Source organism: Podarcis vaucheri (genome assembly GCF_965113315.1).
Source record: "Podarcis vaucheri genome assembly, chromosome: 5".
In the NCBI taxonomy this organism is placed as follows: Eukaryota; Metazoa; Chordata; class Lepidosauria; order Squamata; family Lacertidae; genus Podarcis; species Podarcis vaucheri.
In genome coordinates this window covers 6,254,450-6,275,412 of record NC_138763.1, presented here as the reverse complement: position 1 = coordinate 6,275,412, position 20,963 = coordinate 6,254,450, and the positions used below count along the sequence as shown (strand labels likewise).

The 20,963-nt window shown below is 42.8% G+C and overlaps 1 protein-coding gene across 1 annotated transcript in view; it reads right to left on the bottom strand.

Moving 5' to 3' along the window:
* Positions 1-20,963, bottom strand: part of AP2M1 (adaptor related protein complex 2 subunit mu 1) — a 29,059-nt gene that overhangs the window by 6,421 nt on the left and 1,675 nt on the right. Inside the window, exons 2-6 of the mRNA XM_082224456.1 lie at positions 13,118-13,234; positions 6,457-6,722; positions 4,843-4,925; positions 752-887; positions 498-639 (exon numbers count right to left, since the gene is read on the bottom strand). Coding sequence (XP_082080582.1) covers positions 498-639; positions 752-887; positions 4,843-4,925; positions 6,457-6,722; positions 13,118-13,191 — 701 coding nt within the window. The 5' untranslated portion in view covers positions 13,192-13,234. The remainder of the gene's footprint in view (positions 1-497; positions 640-751; positions 888-4,842; positions 4,926-6,456; positions 6,723-13,117; positions 13,235-20,963) is intronic.

Genomic DNA, 20,963 nt, shown 5'->3' with positions numbered 1-20,963 from the left:
GCAGACCAATGCTGGTTGTGGCATTATTCCACCCCACCACTCCCATTCATTCCACAGACTAGCTAACCCAGCGGGAAGCGACGCAATTTCATGGCTCTTAATTTACAGGCTCATAACATATAATACACACTAGATTGGGATAGTTTGCTAATTGGCCAAGCCAACAATAGGGGAATGTTGAGTGGAATGAAAAATCAGCTTTGCTTGGTACCTTGTTAAATCAAGATTCGCTATTTATACCTTCTGCTGTTCTCACTCCCATTCAAAACATCATCAATTTGGAAGTAGCAGCAGCAAGACTAGAGAACAATCGACTAGCTTACTGGAAATGGGTTATAAACAAAAGTGGTTCTGGTCTCAGCAGGGTGTAAAACAAGAACAATCACCCTCAAGAAAGCTAGAGTGGCTTCCCAAATGAGAAGGGAGCAAGACAGGGCAGAAAGACACACAAAGTTCAGCTGTGCCAACTGGGGCCCACAGTCAGCCCCCACCCCTACCTCTTCCCTGTTTCATCCGCAGTCCCTTTGCCTTGTTTCTCAATTACAATCTTGTCATTCATGCCAAACTTGCATTCTGGCATTCCGCTCAGGTAGCTCTTCATCACCACCCTGCCAGAGACATGGGCGCTCAATACCTGACCTGGAGAGAAACGCAGAAAGAACAACTGCTAAAGCAGGAGAGAAGAAAGTGTTGTCACCCTCAACCTCCTTCCTTTATTTCACTAGAATAGGAGCCCCTTTGCTGCACTTACCTTGTGGTGACATCAGCAAGTTCACACTCTCCAGCACATCCAAAAAGAGTTCATTGCGACGATATTTGATCCCTTCACGCCTCCAGCCAATTTGACCAGTTACCTGGCTTGTAATCTGAGATTGCTCTTCCTTAGTCTGAAGGACAAAGAACATACATGCTTTTAGGAGCCCAATATGTCACGGGCAAACTCTACCAACAACAGAAGATTGCCCTGCATGACAATAAACTTGCTACAAATAGACATACCTGCAACCACTACCCATTTATTCTATGAACACCCAACCGGGCCAGTGGGCAGATCAGTGTGGAGAACATCAGTCACGTCAACTAGGAAAGGAGGTAAGTTCTTAGGTGCATCTGTTCTAAGGGTCAAGATTTCAAAGTTACACCCCCATTGGGTTTGGAAATGTTACAATTGAAAGTGCACTCTGCCCTCGTATGTGCTGTGGAAGCAGGCACTTGCAAGCCAGGAGTACGACAAGGAAACACAATTTGAATACTACAAGGAGGCTGAAGATGTAGTTATGCCAGAGCAAGGGTCACTGCCCACTCGGCCCAATCAACTGGTTTTTCATCCCAAAAAGACTCTACAATCATTCATGCAGTGCAAGGCCACTGGTCAGTCCCCGTTTCAGAACCATCTCATAACTGGTGCCCCTTTGGAAGGACCTGGGAGGAATTGCAAATTTTCCTACCTGATGCTATAGGCAGGTCCACCAGTCACACGCAGAGTGAGAAAAACAGATGCATAGCAGCAAGCACAGCACATACAGGGTTAGGAGCCAAGCAGGTCAGTGGAAGGGAAGGAGGAAGGAAGAGAGAAGAGTGTTATGCTCAGGACAATCTCAGGTTCTACAAAGCTGCTCATCTATTCGGTTAATAAGCCTGGCCGAGGGAGGAGTCTTCTAGTAGATCTGCCTTCTCAACTTGGTTTGAGCAGAGCTGGTAGGAGCTGCAGACCGAAACATGTGGAGGGCACCAGGTTGAGAAAGGCTGAACTAGACTAGGCTGAGAATGCCAGCAATGGGGAAGAAATAATCTAACAGGCAGGACTGCAGGGCGAGACTCAAGGCCAGATTGCCTGGATGCCTCTGCAACTCAGGTGATCTGGAGACAGAAAATGCTGTACTAAGCTAAGTATCTGCCCCTTGAGAGAAGCATCAGAAATAGAGGATGATTTCCTCTTAAATTTACAACCTATATATATATAGAGAGAGAGACCATTTGTCCATTCACATGTGACTTGACACATGGCAATGGATCAATTCAGACCACAGGCTAGCTTCTTCTTCATAATAATAATAATAATAATAATAATAATAATAATAATAATAATAATAATTTTATTCTTTATACCCCACCTATCTGATTGTGTATCCCCAGCCACTCTGGGCAGCTTCCATCAGAGTATTAAAAACAGAATAAAACTTCAAACATTAAAAACTTCCCTAAGCAGGGCTGCCTTCAGGTGTCTTCTAAATAGTAACATAGTTGCTTATTGCCTTGACATCTGATGGGAGGGTGTTCCACAGGGCGGGTGCCACTACCGAGAAGGCCCTCTGCCTGGTTTCCTCTAACTTCACTTCTCACAGTGAGGGAACTGCCAGAAAGCCCTCGGTGCTGCACCTCAGTGTCCGGGCTAAACGATGGGGGTGGACATGGCAAGTACCTACATCCTGACCCAACTCCATGCCTATATCAATACCAGAACACACTCCACCTCTCAAAACTGGCTGGCATGTTGGCCACCCATGTCTTTGACAACATCTGGTATCCAGGAGGTGGGTAACATGCCAGTGGTGGGCAAACAAGGCGGAACAGCAAATGTCAAATTTACCTTTGAACAGCAGGTTATTTTCTAGAGAGACTCATACACCTCTCTTTATTCTCTAGGAAGGCTAGCAAGAGGCACTACGAGAGAGTTCAAGGACACATTCTAGCCAAGTAAAAAAAATTGAAGGCGGGTGCAAAGTAAGGCAGGTGAGGGGTGTGCCTGAGAAGGGGGTTTGTGGGGGGCAGAGTCCCTAGAAACAGACTGAGGCCAGCAGGGTTTGTCCCCCAGGCCTGAGTTTCCCCATCGCTGGCTTAATACTACATCCAAAACTGGCCACTGATTATCCCAAAGATACCTGCCGAGCAGCAATATGAATAATAATAATAATAATAATAATAATAATAATAATAATAATAAATTTTATTTATATCCCGCCCTCCCCAGCCGAAGCCGGGCTCAGGGCGGCTAACAACAACAAAACAGTACAAAAGTACAACATAAACAACATTCTAAAATCATTCATTATAAAAATTAATTAATTCAAGCCACTAGCAACCATTGGGCCAGAGCTCTGCGAAGATTGCCAAGGGAGTGAGTCAGGCTGTGCCCTGGCCAAAGGCCTGGTCTCCACTGCTCTTTCCCAGCACCAGACTGTTCATCCATATCAGCTGCCCACAGTGATAACTCTTCACTAGTCCCCCTGTTCTAGGGCAGCCTTTTATCTACACATCAACCACATTCCTGTTACATCATGGCAGCATGCCAAATTACTGTCCAGGACTCATTGCATGGAGGCTGTACAGGCACCACTAGTATTAGTGCAGGTCAAATCTTTTGGCCAATTTACAAGCCCTGTTTATCTATACTTAATCTGTCCCAGATTGCTTACAGCATAAAACATGCCACTTTTCATGACTCCTTCCATATGCCACCTTGAACTAATTTCTGAAGCATCATTTGAATTACAGTGCTATAGTTCTGCTCCAGTCTTGTGCTTCAGACCATTTCCAACATCCTTCTCTTGCCCTCCACTCCAAAAATAGAATCATAGAATTGTAAAGTTGGAAGATACTCCCAAGGGTCATCTAGTCCAACCCCCTGCAATGCAGGAAACTCAACTAAAGCACCCATGACAGATGGCCAACCAACCTCTGCTGAAAAACCAAGGAAGGAGAGAGTCCACCATCTCCCAAGGGAGTCCCTTCTACTGTCAAACAGCTCTTAATGTCAGAGTTTTTCCTGATGTTTAGTTGGAAACTCCTTTCTTGTAACTTGAAGCCATATCTCATTCTTATCTTTCCACCTATACTAAGAGACCAAGGGCAGAAGATCTGTTGCTTTCTCACATAGGTTTATTACAACAGTGTTAGTCTTTAGTCAGCATCTCAGCTTACAGTAGTGCCCCGCAAGACGAATGCCTCGCAAGACGAAAAACTCACTAGACGAAAGGGTTTTGCGTTTTTTGAGTCGCTTCGCAAGACGAATTTCCCTATGGACTTGCTTCACAAGACGAAACGTCTTGCGAGTTCTTGCGAGTTTGTTTCCTTTTTCTTAAAGCCGCTAAGCCGTTAATAGCCGCTAAGTCGCTAATAGCTGCTAAGCCGGTAATAGCCGTGCTTCGCAAGACGAAAAAACCGCAAGACGAAGAGGCTCGCGGAACGGATTAATTTTGTCTTGCAAGGCACCACTGTATTTTGATACAATTGCTAACGCCAGAGAGTCATTACAATGCAGAAGCCAACACCTGAAATATTTGACTGAAAGGTTTCTGAGTAAACACACAGGCGTCCAGCTTTGATCTTCTATACAAGCACCTACCCGGACCATGTTAGAGAACTGGAGGCAGGCAGGTTATTCTAGAACTGGCAAAGCTGAATAGGGTCCTTTAATTACGCTGTTCTTTTAAAACAGTCCAAGGATATAAGCCAAGACAGTAAGAGCACTTCAGGGATTCATACACCTTGTTTCCCGATGAGAAAGGAGGGACTCCAGAAAACCATCCATCTCCCAATAGGAGGAGCTCCGTGTTTTATTTATTTATTTGTTGAATTTATATACCGCCCTATACCCGGAAGTCTCAGGGCATTCACAAAACAAGAACATATAAAACCACAATATATATAATCAAAATAAAAACAGCAACCAAATAACCCCCCCCCAAAAAAAGAACCACATTTTAAAAGGGCATAGTATGTTTTAAAAATAGCCATTTTCTGTCACAGTCATTGAGAGTCTGTGGTCACTCTAACTAATCATGTACAGAAAAGTACACACCCCATATCCCAACTCTTCCTACCCTCTTTCCCATTTTTTACCTGGCTCTTGATTCCTTGCTGAGTTATGAAGGTTTTCAGGGCCCCCGTCTCGGAATTCTGAGGGTAACCAAAATCCAGGATTTCTACAGAAGGGGGTAAAGAGTTATCAGAGAAAAGGCAACCACCAGAAAGTTTGGTGCATCAACTGCAGCCTTTGCTCACGCTGACAAGCAACCACCCAATTCCCCACACCAACTGCAATCATGTTCGACATTGATCCCACGGAGCTGCCCTATAGTTTGCAGCAGTAAAGGTAAGACAGACAGTCCACTTAACAGGATGGAATCCAGACATCCAAGGGAACCTGCTCTGAAGCAGGATTATCCAACAGCAGCAGAATAATCTATCTTTGCAGCGTTTTCTTTAGGTTTTGATTTTCGCATGAGCATACCATAAAAATCAAAACCTAAAAAAATAACAGCAGAGTAGCAGGTGTCGCAGGGCAGGCCGACCAGCCAGGCTTGAGAAAAAGAAAACTGCCATTAGCTGCCCCCACCCAACCCCACCCTCTGAGCTGCCTCTCAGGATCCAGATCTGCAACACAAATAGGAAGTGACACTGCGCTTGAGGACCTGCTTCCTGCTAGACTCCAGCAAGCTGAAGATCTATAAAGCCTTCCCACTCTCTCTCCCAGACAGGCTTGAATGAAGCTTTAGGAACCAGACTCGTAAATTCCAGCACACTGGTGCCATTCCTGGAATTCCACTATCTTTGTCACATTGATACAGCAGTAATTAAACCATGACTACAGAATCTGGGAACTAAGGAAGCTTAATTACATTCTTTGGATCACAGAAAGGCCAGCATTAAGAATTAAAGTGGACATCTGCCACCTTGCAAATGAAAGTACTGAACCTTTTGAGTAGTAGTTAGCCTGTGGGAATAGAGTTGAACTGAAACATCTCTCAGTAGCAGCTGTTAAGAAGGATTCTTTAAACCAAGGCTTACCAGACTGTTAAATGAGGGTGTATATTTTTTCCTGAATTAGAATCGCAAGCACACTTCACTTTTCACCTGAAAAGGTTTGCTTTTTGATCACATGGTTCACTTTTTAAAGCATGTAATATGAAGAATTACCTGCCCTCGCAAACCTAATCACATCTTTCTGTATGTGAAACATTCCACGATGTATCTAATCTGAGGGCAGGTAGTTCTGCAGAGTCCCTGCATCAGAATGGTCAAATAATGCAGCAGAAACAGAATTAGGGGTGCCAACTGGAAGGTTGCAGTTAGAGCAGCAAATTCAGATACAGCCAATTGTCTCCTTGGTGCAAGTTAGGGACTAGTCAAGTCATGAGACTTTCATTAAAGCAGAATTTCTACAAGTACACTAGTGACAATTATGGAGTTAGTGTAGGCTAAGGCTGTTCAGCAGAGTTCTACCTCCCAAACAAGTGGTATTTGTACTACACACACCCTGCATCAAATAAAGTCTTCAGTCTGCAACTTAATTCTACAAACTCTACAAACAAAGCACATTACGAGTTGAAATCTTGTTTCCAAATCTAGGATTCACTTGATGGAAGAACCCCAAGTTTACAATGCAAGTTCTGGGCATCTACTGCTAAACAAGCCCCCCCCCCCCAGCATTGAGTCAGAACGGCCCATCCTCACCATCCAGTAGCTCATAGATGAGCACGAAGTTGTTCTTTATGTTCTCTTCACTGATCTTCCCAAAATAGGCAGTCATCACATCACACATCTTGTAGAGGAACTCAAAGACCATGGCAGCATTGACATTTTGCTTGGTGACAGCAGCCAGCCAGATGTTGGAACGCTTGACGTGGAAAAAACTGGTGCGGGCAATGTTGGTAACAGGTGAGCGCACTTGCTGCCGTGCATGGATGACATTGACCCGGAAGGCATCCACTGCATTCCGCCTGGAGAATTGGAATGTGGCAGGAAGACAAGAGTGAGAGACCAAAAGCACCAGGCAGACAAGATACATACTATCCCACCAAGTTGTTTACCTATATCTCTGCTGAAGAAACCAAAGTGTTGTTGACAGACACAGGCATGCTGACCTATTCCTCCAACTTCAGAAGGCATGCTTCTTAAGGATTTAATCTGGTTTACATGTATAGTCTATACCAAGTTTATTATTAAATAGATGTAAAATTTAGCTCTTAATCAGAGCTTTTCAACTAATGACACTTGAACAGTCAGGCATATGGTGAAGTATCACAAGTTGAACAGCACTGCTCTATGGGCACTAAAAACACTATGGACAGAACAGTATGTTATGCACATGAAGCAACTGCTTGCCGGTGTAAGTTCAGCAGTGGAACAAGCTGCCCAGGAGGGCAAGGAATCTCCACCCTGGGGAGATTATCAATCAGGAGGCTCTGCAAGCATCTATGGGAATGAAAACAACAGGGAACTTCAAAGCAGTACCTTTTATTTACCATTTAATGCTTTCAGGTACCAAAGCACATCATTCCTCATCATCCATGCATCTGCCAATGCATACTAAATATTTGGTTGCAGTAGTGAGTGAGAGTCTGTTGCAATATACATGCTCCACCAAACTCAAATCAAGTCTGTGTGGCATCATGGCTGGAGTGCCAACTAAGACCAGGGAGATCCAGGCCCAAATTCCTGCTCAGCAACCAAGCTTACCGGGAGACCTGGGGACAGTCACTCCTGCTTGGCTTAGCCTACCTCACAGGACTGCAAGGATAAAATGGGAGGAGACTTTTGACAGGGAAGAAGGAAAAACCAAGAGAGGTGAAGCCAGAAAGACAGAACACCTGATTTGTTGAAACTTTGTTGCTCAGCTGCCTGCTCTACTCAGAGCTCCAAACTGCCTTTAGTGCTGCAGACAGATGTTATATGTGTCTGTTTCACTCTTAAGAGAGTGCACTTTCCAAGCTTCTTTTGCATCAACGTTACTACGTGATGAATCTGCCCAAGTAATACTAGCTCTAAGAATAATGGGAGGAGACTCAGGTGTACATAGCTTCTCAATACACCAGTTTCCTTGAGGTCAGACAATATGTTATACAAGCGACTTAAGAGTCTGTAGGTTTCAACCTCTTAAACTGGGAGGGTGATGAGTTGCTTTGAAATGGGCCGGACTATTTGCATTAATGTTAACATGCTTTTGATGTAATACTACAGTGACTTTGGCCATACTATTAAATTTGGTATATCAAATCCGTTTCCCCACACTGCAGTGCCCATTACATCCTGCCATACATCTCTTACCTATTGCTACAGCAGCCAATGAGATGGGATGAACAGAAATGGCGCCAGCGAAGAAAAAGGAGGAGTGACAGCAACAAGAGAAAGGTTAGAACACACACATACACATAAAGCACAATGAATCTGAACAAAAAGAAAGAAAAGAAAGAAGAGACGACAGACAGCAACCCCCTCCCACTCCAAAGTTTCAAAGTGGTTCTTAAATTCCCTAGGCGGCAGCAGCAGAAGCTCTTACAGGGGCAGCAAAACATACAGGTTTAACACTGTTCATGGAGAACTCAAGGTCAAGAGAAAGCTACAGATCAAGCCACTTGATGCCACTGATAAAATAGGGGACAAGGAAGCCAAAGCTTGAATTAGCCTTTGGCCACACTTTTAATAGCCTGCTTTGCTTTGGCTTTAACTATTTCTAGTCCTCAGCTGCAGAAACTTGAATGCCAACATTCATGCCCTAAAGATATTGAAGAGTAAATGTGACAACTCAGAATGTTTTAGAGTTTGCATTATTAGCTAGCTTTCAAGTCCATCTTACAACTTTGGAGGGCAATTCAGCTGCTTTAGGAGATGGGAAGCATCAGACTGCCAGTTCTTGAAAGTCCTTTGAGGCACAAAACCACCAACTGAAATAAATTACTCTGTTTCTATGAGTGCAGCCTCATCCTATTTATAACAAGAACTCTTGGAACAAATACTTCGAGTTTTGAAAGTCCCTGCCAAACACTTTTCTTTGCCCTTAGCCCCAGTTGACAATTTCTACATCAACTGAAGATTTAGAGGGATGGTTGCACTTTTCAAGCCATTCTGACTCCGCTATGCAAATGCAATATGAAGAAACACAAATTTTAAAAGAATTCAAGTAGCAAGTTGTAAAGTCTCACTTCCTTTGATGTTTAAGGCAGCAACTTTACATATGCAAGTTCAAGTTAGAATATGCTCAGATTCTGTTATTACCATTTAAACGAAGACAGTGTGCTGTTGTGGGCAGAGCAGCCTATATCTAGCCTACACATCCTTTGCCACATCCTTGTCCATCCAAAAGTGGTGGCTGCAATCTGATATTTCTATTTCCTTTCCTAAAGAATACTTCGTTGAATTAGTCAATGCACTGAAATATATCCTAATCTGAACAAGTGTGCTCTAACTGAGATAAACTGGTAGAAATACAAATACCTGAATGCTAGTTATGTTTTGAAACAGATTCTTGAAAGCTACTGAAGGGGCAAGTTCTCAAAATTCAGTATCTGGCAGCAATGCTAATGAGGAAATACAATGACTGATCGGTACCCAAACTTCACAGCTGCCTAATATGATTGTCTGTACTGCAATATTTTTTTATTTTTTGCCAAGCCAACATGCAGCTAGAAGATCACTGCTGCACACTAGACAGACATGCCCCATGCATACTACAAACCTGACCAGAGAAGTCTTGCATGAGCAGTATAGTAATTCAGGACATTGCTTTATCAAACTGTTATATAGGCATACTAGGTCAACATTCCAAAGCCACATGGCTCTGGTAATTTGCCCTCAATGCATGAAAACACATTTCATGGATAACAGAAGTTATGATTTGTCCAATAAAGCTTTCCTTCTGTAGAAACTAGGAAAGGCATGGCTAGCAGCAATAGATCCTTGCATGTTCTCTGCAAGACACCAGCACAGATCTATTCTGCTCCCCACACCTGCTTGTAATACTAAAATCTGCAAATAGAAACTTAGTAGTGGCATCACTTTTGTTTAGAACTGCAGCCAATTCTGCATCAGTGGCTTCTGGAGTGTCAAGAATGAAAATTATATCTCAGCAAAGAGATGGAGTTATCTAACAAATCTGTTGCCAAGTGAATTACATGAGGTTTATAACATTGTTACATTATTTTGCTGCCCTGGTCAGAGTTATTAATAGTGTGGCATCTATTGGGAAATAACAGCATTATCTGGACAAGCGTTATTGCAAACTTGCACATTCCTTCCCATCTCACTATCATTTGGCCCAATTGGGGCTTAGTCAGCAACCCTGCTTCCTTGCAGTTTCCGCTTTGACAAGCAGGCTGCTTAAGAGTAAGATACAACCATCTATTTTCTACTTGTAGCACTTCCATAATGCACTAGATGCACCAAGAATAGCAGGTAGGGCTTATCTCCCATACTACATATCCTGGATTAGCTGTATTAGTTTTCTATCGATACACAATTGTGCAACGGGATCTGTGCAAATTACACCCCACTTCTCTATACATGCATAAGGTGTTTTTTTTTAAGTGTTAACTGTGATCTGTACAGTACAAAGCTCTCAGACAAAATCCAGAACTCTTAATTTGACTCACTAATTTTTACACTGTTTAAACCATGCGAAGTTCATGGAATTTACTTTCACATATTAGGCAGACACATGCTGTTCAATGAAAGCCAGAAGCTCCACTTGAGACTGGCCACAAGTGTTACAGGTTTTTAAAGCTCTGCCCCAATCCTTTGCAGCCAAGTGCGTTTAAAAATAGTTAAAGGGAAACATGTTTCAAAATAGTTAACTAGTTTCATATCACAGCCCTCTTATGAGAAGATGATTGAGAGTCCTGTGATAGAAGATGGCAGCACAGATCAGCTGTAATAAGCTGTGCAGAAGTTCCAAGCTCATGCAGGCATGCTACTATTAGCCCTCTTTGTCTTTAGAAATTTGAGCTGTGACCAATCCACAGTCTACATTAGTCACTCTGATCATGTCTAGGCACCAGATAAAGGTGTCATTTGAAGCTTTATTCTGTGTGTCCATAGTGTACAGGTTTCAAACCCCTTCCCCTCCCCAAAACCAATAGTTTAATGTAGCATTCAGGAAGCAGAAGAGGCACTTTGACAAGACAAAAAAAAAATTTTTTAAAAAATATGCACCAACTTTCTGGCAAATAGGTAATAGTGAATGCTGGGCTCGTCATAATAAATTTAATCCAGCTTTATCTGTCCACAAGAAGTAGGTGACCTCTTATCCCACATATAACAACAACTTTCTGCTTTAACAACTTTTGTAAGGACTCCTGGCAGGGATAAAATAGCCGCAGGTAATGGGTAAGTTGCTATTTACAAACCTGAATAGTGCGGCTTACATTATCTATACAAAAAGAGATGAGGACCAGTTTAGCATGAGCTCCTGGGGTAGAGACATGCTTAAGTGTCAGGTGCCATGTTCCAAGCGTTAAAGCACAAATTTCCAAGGCTAGGAACAAAGTTAAGACACATTCACGCATAATGCATTATGCATTACACTGAGCTGATATGAGGAGTGATATTTTGGAGATATTTTGAACATGCAGCTGCCCAGTAGATCCAGAATAAGACACTGCAGGCAAAATCAAAAACTCATTTGACAGTGTGGCCTTGGCTGTAAGTTATAGTTGCACTCTTTTCATTAAAAATACAGTAACTCCCTGAGAAGTTATGTAGCTGTAGAATTTGACTTTTACTTTCCCTCATCTGGTGTGCAGAATATTCTCTATTACGTCTCATCTGCCAGCTACTGGAGTGTGGCTATACTTCACAAATCTATGACTAGTAAAGAGGTATTTACCTTTCTTCTTTCTTTTGTATGTTTTAATGTATGGTTATGATTTTTTCTTGATTTTAAGAACCAGATTTTACCTTTCCTTAAGAGGAAAAACTCATCTTTAAGACTATAATTATGCACTTAAAGGCTACAGCTTCTGCCAGAACAGTGCTTAACAGTAACAGGTTATGAGACCAACAGTCACCAAAGGGATCTAAGGTCCTGCTGCCTAAAGCATAACAGAAAAGATCAGACACCAATCACCATAGCAGGCCCAAGTCTGAAGCAGAGATATGGGAAACTATGCTAAACTTGTACTTCAGGTGCAGGGAACTCAGGCCCGTAGGCCAAAACTGACCCACCATGCTTCCCAATTTGGCCCAAGAGACCATTCAGAGGAAGCCATGCTCAGCTGCACTACACCGAGCATCATACATGCCATCAGATGTGCAGCAAGTAAGGGTGGGTCTTCAAGCGAACAATCAGGAGCTTAACATGGGCTTCAGATTCCTCCTTTGCTGGAACAAGGGCTGTAACAGGGAAGGCAAAGCAGCCCTGACAAGCAGAACAGAGAGTAGGCCACTACTCTACAGCAATTGTAAGTCTCTGAGCCCTTGATGGGTGAAAAGTGTGGAGCTGCTCTCAGCCAGTTGTGCCCACCCAGGTATGTGGCACAACATCAAGGCAGGCTTGAGGGCTGGGATGGGGTTGTTGTTTTTTATGATTATTTTATTATGCTGTGTACTACTATGTACTGTATTATGTTTTTAATATTATACTGTGTAAGGTATGTTCTTAATGTTGTACATACCCTGGGATCTTTGGATAAAGGGTAGTATATAGACCAAATAAATAAATAAATCTTGAAGCGCAGAATTATAGTAAATGCTTGCAAAGTTGACTCATTGGATCAAGTTCTAGGATTCTACAAAGCATGCATCGGTTTCTTAAGCTGAAGGAAGATAGGAGACAAAAAAGATACTGAAATCTAGTCCTGATCCAAAAGCCAGCTATACTTCTAGGGCGCTAGAATTAAGCCATGCTCTAAACCCAACAGAGAAGCACTCAGGAATCTGAACCAAGACACCAAGGTGCTGCATTCAAGACAGGTCTGTGATGGTCACAGGAGTACAATGATTAAAGTGACACTGATCAGCATCTGAGCAGTTTCATAGGCTTTAAGTACTTTCCTATAGAAATTAAAGCCTATGAAACTGTTCAGACGATGATCAATGTCACATTGATGGCTGTAGCCCTGTAACCATCAGAGACCATCCTAAAGAAGTTCTCCTCATACTAGAATCAATATGGCATTTAAGGAGAGCTATTCCCAACTACGCTACCATGATGGACATTTGACTGGGAATGATTCTAGCCATGATATACCCAGAGACGTAGCAGAATAGACACAGACTGGATGCAACACATAGCACACAATCTCTACATGCATACACAGTTAAAGTAGCAGCTCAGAAGCTACAAGAACTTGGATGCGGGTGCAGAATGAAATTAGGGTGAAAATGTTGTTGAAGTACTTACCCAATGTCATCCCTGTAGACTCGAGAGATTAAAACCTCTCCCTTATGATTATAAATGAATAGGCCTCCAATCATGTTGAAATCTTAATCTTTCTTTTCCATGGTGCTTAAATCATATCTACAGATACAAGAGAGGAGATTATGAGACTTACAGTACAGAGCATAGGCTTAAGACAATTTAATAGCTTTGATAAGTCGGCTAATTCACCAACTCCCATTTCACCAGATCAAGATTATTCTTGGACACTGGCCTGTTCCCATCAAGGAAGCGTATGCCTTGCACTTCTATTCCAAAAATCAGTATTTGTGCATCCTAACAGAACATGCTGACATCTTAATGCTTACATCATTTACCAACAATCCCTACTACACAGACAGTTCCATAATATGCAGTGCTCAAATTTATAAATCCAATTTCCAGAACAAGGTTCTGAGTCCTTTCAGGTTTTGGTAGAATACCAACTGACATCAGTGGACTTCTAGTCCCAAAACTACTCTTTGCCTAATAAGCAAACACTGGCTTGGAAGCTTGTCCAATTCCCCTAATTAGTCACATGGAACTGCAATATTTAAATGAGGTAGTCCAATAAGATATTTTGTTATTATCTCTGGTCAAGGCAAACTTCATATTGTGTTCCTTAGAGTCTAAGCTAGACTTATTTGCAAGGTGCAGCTAAAGAGTTAAGTAGCTGCTCGTCTGTACCTGCATAGGTCTAACTTCAGTATCAGCCTTGCAAAAGCAGCTCTTGAAAGCACACTTGCAAACAGTGCAAGTTACTTCACCACTCAATAGGCTCCTAGTTACATGAATCTGCATACGATTCGTTCAGAATACTCATAGCACTATCTATGACACTTACTCCTGAGCTACTTCCTTTCTGTTATATAATTGAATGCACACAAGTTTTCTGGCCCAGTTGTTCCCAGAACTGTGGTGGTACATCCTTGAATTCTTATCTAAAAGCATCTATCCTACCCCACTTTCCTTAAGATGTCTAGAGCTCCTGGTTTCTCTGGCTGGAGGTAGGCATCTGTCAGAGTTCCTCAAAGAGCTGAGGTGCATCCTGGCAAATAAGAATAAGGGTTGTGGAGAGGCAGTTGTTGCTACTAACAATATTCTCTTGTTTCTATCTCCTTGATGCTTTGCTCCTGGAAGGATGCCTACCTTCCTGTTTTAAAAAGTTGAGTCAAGTGTACACACCTGTATCTGCTTAGGTGAACAATCATAAAGCGCACTGCCACACTAAGTGAAAATTGTAACATATTTTTGCTCTTATGCAGCTTCTGAAAATGGTTATGGCTGGCTGGCATGCCTTCTTAGCCCTTAGCAGGGCACTTTCATAGCTAACATTACATCATCCAACCTATAAAGCGTGCCACTTATCAACATAAAGAGTTGGTGAAACATGAGAATTGTGGACCCTATGAAATCAATACTTCTTATTCCTACTTGAGAACTCTCATCAGCTCTAAGTTTCCATGGAGAGCCTGGGGAAGCCCAGAACTTTAAATCTTCAATTAGAAATCACCCAGCAGGTGGCTCTAGAAATCTCTCCTGCAGTGTTGGGACAGGCTGTATGCAACTCCAAAAACAGAACAGTCTTGTAAGACACAGAACTGGCAACATTAGATTGTAGTACATAACACAGCAGGATGACTCATTGCGGAAGGTTGCCATGATTTGTTCCACATAAAGACAAAGTCATGTTCCAAGTAACTGTCCATAGCTGTTCTTTGGAATTAGAAGAGGAAGCTTTGTTCTCAGTTCTGCCTTGAACCAACAGCTCATGATATGTAGCAAGAAAGTTTATATTTTTAACAATGTGAAGTAGGCGAGGGTACAGAATCCACCATTTGTACCAAATTATGGAATAGCACAGAAGTTTGTTTGTTTGTTTTTTAAGGGTTTAATATGAATGAGCAGCCAAATTCTTACTCTGCTCCTCCCCAGTGCCTACTGCTGCCATGCAGCTGGGAAACAAGACACAATCTGGTTTATCATGACATCCAAGGTAGAGGCACACAGTTTGCTGCTTTCCAAATAAACCACAAACAGTAAGCCAATAATTTATTATTTGTTTCATAAAATTTATATACCATCTGATCGTTATAAAGAAAAAAGCCTCAACGTGACTTGGCTAGTATTTATGGTTTGTTTGGAGAGACACAAACTATGAGCCCAGATTCAGATGTCACAATCAGTCACATTCTGTGTGGTTTCCCAGCAGTGCAGCTGAGAGTTTTTTGGGATGGGTGGGAGGGTTGAGTGAGAACTTTTCAGATGCATCGATACACTGGCCAGGCCTAATAGCCATCTTCAAATATCTTACATGAAACATCTTCTCACATGAAAGAGAAAACTTGTTTCTTAATCAATAACCTTAGGCTCTAAATTTGCATTTCCCCCCTCAATGTCATGCTCCAAGAGTACTAGGTGGAATAAGACACTACTGTACAGTGGTACCTCGGATTAAGAACTTAATTCATTCTGGAGGTCCGTTCTTAACCTGAAACTGTTCTTAACCTGAGGTACCACTTTAGCTAATGAGGCCTCCCGCTGCCGCCACCGCACGATTTCTGTTCTCATCCTGAAGCAAAGTTCTTAACCCAAGGTACTATTTCTGGGTTAGCGGAGTTTGTAACCTGAAGCGTCTGTAACCCAAGGTACCACTGTTCCTAGCTTCTTATACAATAATCCACAAGTATCAGCTTGGGCTACTAGCCAAGTCTCTACCTTTTTGGCTACTGATTCTGCAAACACAACAGGGTCTTGCTTCATTGGTTCAAAGATAAGGAAATTACAGCCATTTTCTTTTTTTATCCAAACTGTACAAGCGAACACCTGTTAGAGGCTGCTGCGAGTCGGAGGGAAAAGATAGTCTGCCCTGGCAAGCAGAATTGTGGGCATCCAAGTTGATATCAAATTGGGATTACCACTTTCACAAACTGCTCTGAGAGAAGCAAGCGGCTTTATCGTTGCTTGAAGGGTGTAGCACAAATTCGTCTTGTACACAAATCAGCACATCCATTTTAACAACGGCTCTTATCTTAGCTTCCTAACAGTACTGTGCAAGGGAGATTATAGACAGCAGACTTGCACATAGCCATTTTGAGCTGATGGCAATTACAGATCACAGCCAGCCATGCATATTTTGTTCCGTTCTCCAAATAATGCAGATAGCATCAGTACAGACTAGTATCTCTCTCAAATAACTTCATGCTCCTTAGAGCACAGTTCTTCAACCTTGCTTCCCCATCATCCTGAGCCAACATAGCCAATGGTCAGGAATGACAGGAGCTATAGCGCAACAACATGAGGGGAGACCCAAGGTTGAAGAACACTGTCTTAGAGCACTGCTGCTTTTCTCAACCCTATTGGGAAGACTTCCTCTCAACACAGTGGAACGCTTTCTATTCCATGTATCAAATATTATTTACACCCCAACAAATTAGAGAAATTTATGTTGCTGACTAACTTTGTCACAAGGAGTTCCACAGCTCAGCTCAAGCTAAGTAGTCAGAGCTCAAATGAGCAGAATATGAACAGGCTCATCAGAAAGAGAAAATATGATAGAGATTTACAAAAGTATGCATAGAGTGGAGTGAAAGGTTCCCCCCCCCCCACCTCTCATAATACTAAAGCCAATCATCATTCAATGAAAATGAGTGGTAGACCACTAAGGACAGTCAAAAGGAGCTTCTTCATACAGTGAGAAGTAAAGCTATGGAATTTGTAACAAGAAATGGCCATCAACTTAAAAGGGAGTTAGCCTTATCCTAATCTCAAAGAAACACTTTGTTGGAAGTAGGGTTGGGTGATAGCTGGTTTTCAACAATGTGATATATCACAATGTTTCAACATTGTGATGAATCATGATGTCTGAAATAAGGATGGAGTTATGTAGAGGTATTGGCTGGCTTCAGGGTTTTTGGCCGGTCAAAAATTATGAAACCAATATCATGATATGGACTTCAAACCGGTTTGGAACAATGTATCAATATAACACCCAGCCCCAGTTGGAAAATCCTAGATTTAAAGTGGTACCTCTGGTTGCGAACAGGATCCATTCCGGAGGCCCGTCAGCAACATGAAAAGCCTGCAACATGAAGTGCCATATCTGTGCATGTGCATGGCGCAATTTGGTGCTTGTGCGCATGCGGCGAAACCCAGAAGTAACCCTTTCCGGTATTTCCGGGTTGCCACAGGACACAACCTGAAAAAGCGTATCATGAATCAAACGTAATATGAGGTATGACAGTATATGGCTCTCTGATCTCTGAGAGCCATCTGCTACACAGATTAATCAGCTCAAGTCACCATCACTTATAATGAATGCTGTTCCCCTTACCCAGTTAACTATAGTAGCATTTCTCAAACCTCTTAACAGAGAAGTCAGACAGTATTTGAGATATGAAAGCTGAGAGTTAAATGGCACCTTAAACCTAGGTTATGGGCACAACAATGGAATGTCTTGGCCTGCTATTTATATAATACAAAGCTGAAAATGAATGAACTGCAGCTAAAATCTTATGTTCATTTTTCCATGGTCTAGTCCTTCCCCTGCCCACCCTCCTAATATTATTAAGAGGGTCTCTTCTCCTTTCCTTCCACTCTGCAGTTTCAGTCTGAAATTTGGGGTGCAGTACTGTGCCCAGAGCTCAGAAACAGATCGCACTAATGAAATTCCCTGTCGCAAATTGTGCCTAGAACAATGGGAGTTTCGAACACTGAAGGCACACTTTTCAGTACTGAAAATGAGAAGCCACTGGACAAAAAGAAATGTGTGTTTCTGTGAGCCAAGGCATTTACTCAACTATGGAGGAGTCCACCATTGGCATTTCTGACTGACACTGTTCCAAGTCTGCCTCCTGTTTGGAAGCCTAGAGCAGTGACTATGCAAAAAAAGAAGAAGCTTGTCCTCAAAAAGAAAGGCCAAAAGCAAGTGGCAGTGCAAGCAAGTTCTGCCATTAGCCCTCTACCTTTCCCTCTCAGCCCAGCTGCTGACAATTTACATTAGGTTCCCTATTAACTAGCAAAAACCTGAAGGGAAGGTGAAAGCCATTCCAGGAAAGAGGATGCTCTTTGAAGAGTTTGGACCTTGTCCTCCAGCAAGGATAGCTGATCTTTACTAGTGATCTCAATATAATTTTAGAACATTCAAACAGAAATGGGCAATTACGCAAACACCCCAAGTCCCAGAAGGCCTCCTTGTAAACTTTTAGCAAGACTGAGGTGGTACTGATACCATCAATCATTTCTAGTCTACAGTGGTGCCCCACAAAACGAATGCCTCGCAAGACGAAAAACCCGCTAGACGAAAGGTTTTTCCGTTTTTCGATGCGCTTCGCAAGACGAATTTCCCTATGGGCTTGCTTCTCAAAACGAAAAAGTCTTGTGAGTCTTGCGATTTTTTTTCGCTCCCCCCCCCTTTTTCTAAGCCGCTAATAGCCTTTTAGCCGCTAAGCCTTTAATAGCCGCTAAACCGCTAATAGGGTTGCTTCGCAAGACGAAAAAACCGCTAGACGAAGAGACTCGCGGAACGGATTAATTTCGTCTTGCGAGGCACCACTGTATCTATGCAACTGATATACATATATAGCCAGTTCTTTGGCAGAAACCTTTGGATTTGTCCATGAGCATTAAAGCCAAAAATAAATTGAACAACTATATGACTTTTAGAAGACATCTGAAGGGAAGTTTTAAATGTTTGAAGCTTTCTTGTGTTTTTAATATTTTGTTGGGTGTCGCCCAGAGTGGCTGGGGCAATCCAGGTTTAAAAAGGTACCGTATTTTTCGCTCTATAGGATGAACTTTTTCCCCTCCAAAAATTAAGGGGAAATGTGTGTGTGTCCTATGGAGCGAATGCAGGCTCCTTGGCTTCAGCGATAGCAACACAAAGCCTCCAAAGCGCAGAGGGAGCGCTGAAGCCTGGAGAGCGAGAGGGGTCAGTGCACACCGACCCCTCTCGCTCTCCAGGCTTCAGGGATAGCCGCCTGAAGGTCCCGCTGCGCTCCAAAGGCTTCAGGGATAGCTGCCAAGACACAAGTCAAGACAGCCAGCGGGATGGATCCCGCTTGCTGTCTTGGCTTCTTTGCTCTTTGGGGCTGGGGGACCCGGGCTTCCCCCAGCAGCCCCGAGAAGCTCTGGGAGAAGCAGACAGGCCCCCTCTAAAAACTAGGTGCGCCTTATGGAGTGAAAAATATTGTAAATGTCCCCTAGATTGTCAAGTCCAGTCAAAGGCGACTATGGGGTGTGGCGCTCATCTCATTTCAGGACGAGGGAACCAGTGTTTGTCCACAGACAGCTTTCCAGGTCATGTGGCCAGAATGATTAAACCGTTTCTGGTGCAACCTGACACTGTGGTGGAAGCCAGAGTGCAAGGAAACACCACTTACCTCCCCTGCTGCAGTGGTACCTATTTATCTATTTGCACTGGCATGCTTTCGAATTGCTAGGTTGACAGAAACTGGGACAGAGCAACGGGAGCTCACCCCATCGCACGGATTCAAACCGCTGACCTTTCAATCAGCAAGCCCAAGAGGCCCAATGGTTTAGACCACAGAGTCACCCACGTCTCTTCATCCAGGTTTACCAGACCACTGAAACAATAAAGCAGCCTTAAAATTTAATGAGTTCTGGTGACCTTTGGCCAAGTCACAATCACCCTCAAGCAGCAAGATATCAACACTACTATTATAGTCAGGATTACAGCTATACTATTATAGCGGCAGTAGGAATAGTACCACCCATGCAGCTATCATGGTCCTGTGGAATATGAAGCACTATGAAACCTGTATAATTCATTCTTCCACCTACTTTTAAAAGAGATACTAGCACTTTAAGGCAAGAAGAGTTACAGCAGAATGCTATGCCAGCTACTAGTCCTGCCTTCCTTTCTGGAGGAAAGAAAAATAAGGTAGCCATCTGCACACTGGAAATTGGCTTAAGAGAAAAGGATTTATTGTGTATTTCAGCCAGCTATTTTTTTCAGTCACAATACTTATGTGCAACCATGGTTGGTATGACTGGTATTCCAGGCACATAATTAATTAGCATGTCTAGAAAACTACAAAAAAAATCACATCTTCTCAGCAATGTGATATTTCTACTGCTTTCCAAAATAAATGTGCACAGACTGCATACATCACTTGGTCCTTATATGCCGCTCTCCACCCAGAAACACTCCACAACCGAAAGAAACATACATGTTACCAACAAATGTTGGGAGGAAGGTGGGGGAGCTGAATTTTATGCTAACTCAAGCAAGTCGGCAATAACCTCCTGCACCCTCTACCCCAACCCCCGCTTCACACTTGCAGAGACATTACTGGTACAGTGGTACCTCGGTTAACGAACTTAATCTGTTCTCGAAGTCCATTCTTAAACCGAAACCTTTCTTAAACCGAGGCGCGCTTTCCCTAATGAGGCCTTCCGCCACCGGCGCCCTTCCACCGTTTGGATTCTGTTCTTAGACCAACGTAAAGTTCTATTTCTGGTTTTGCAGAGTTTGTAAACCGAATTGCTCATAAACCGGACTGTTCTTAAGCCGAGGTACCACTGTATTTCCTTCGGACATAAATTACTTAAAACTTTTGGATAGAGGACTAACAGCAATTCCAACTTCCTTCCCAAGGAAATGCCTCTTTTCACTGCCTTGGTCAACAACATGCAGCCAGCTCTGGATGAAGCCGTTTATTCCTGGCATCTAGCCAATTAAACTGAATACACTTCCAAATAAAAACCTCCCCTTATTCTTGCACTTGCCACATGCCTCATTCAAATGATAAAGTTACATCTTCAAAGCTTCTTATAGCGGGGTGTGCAAGACACCACACCGCAGGAATTT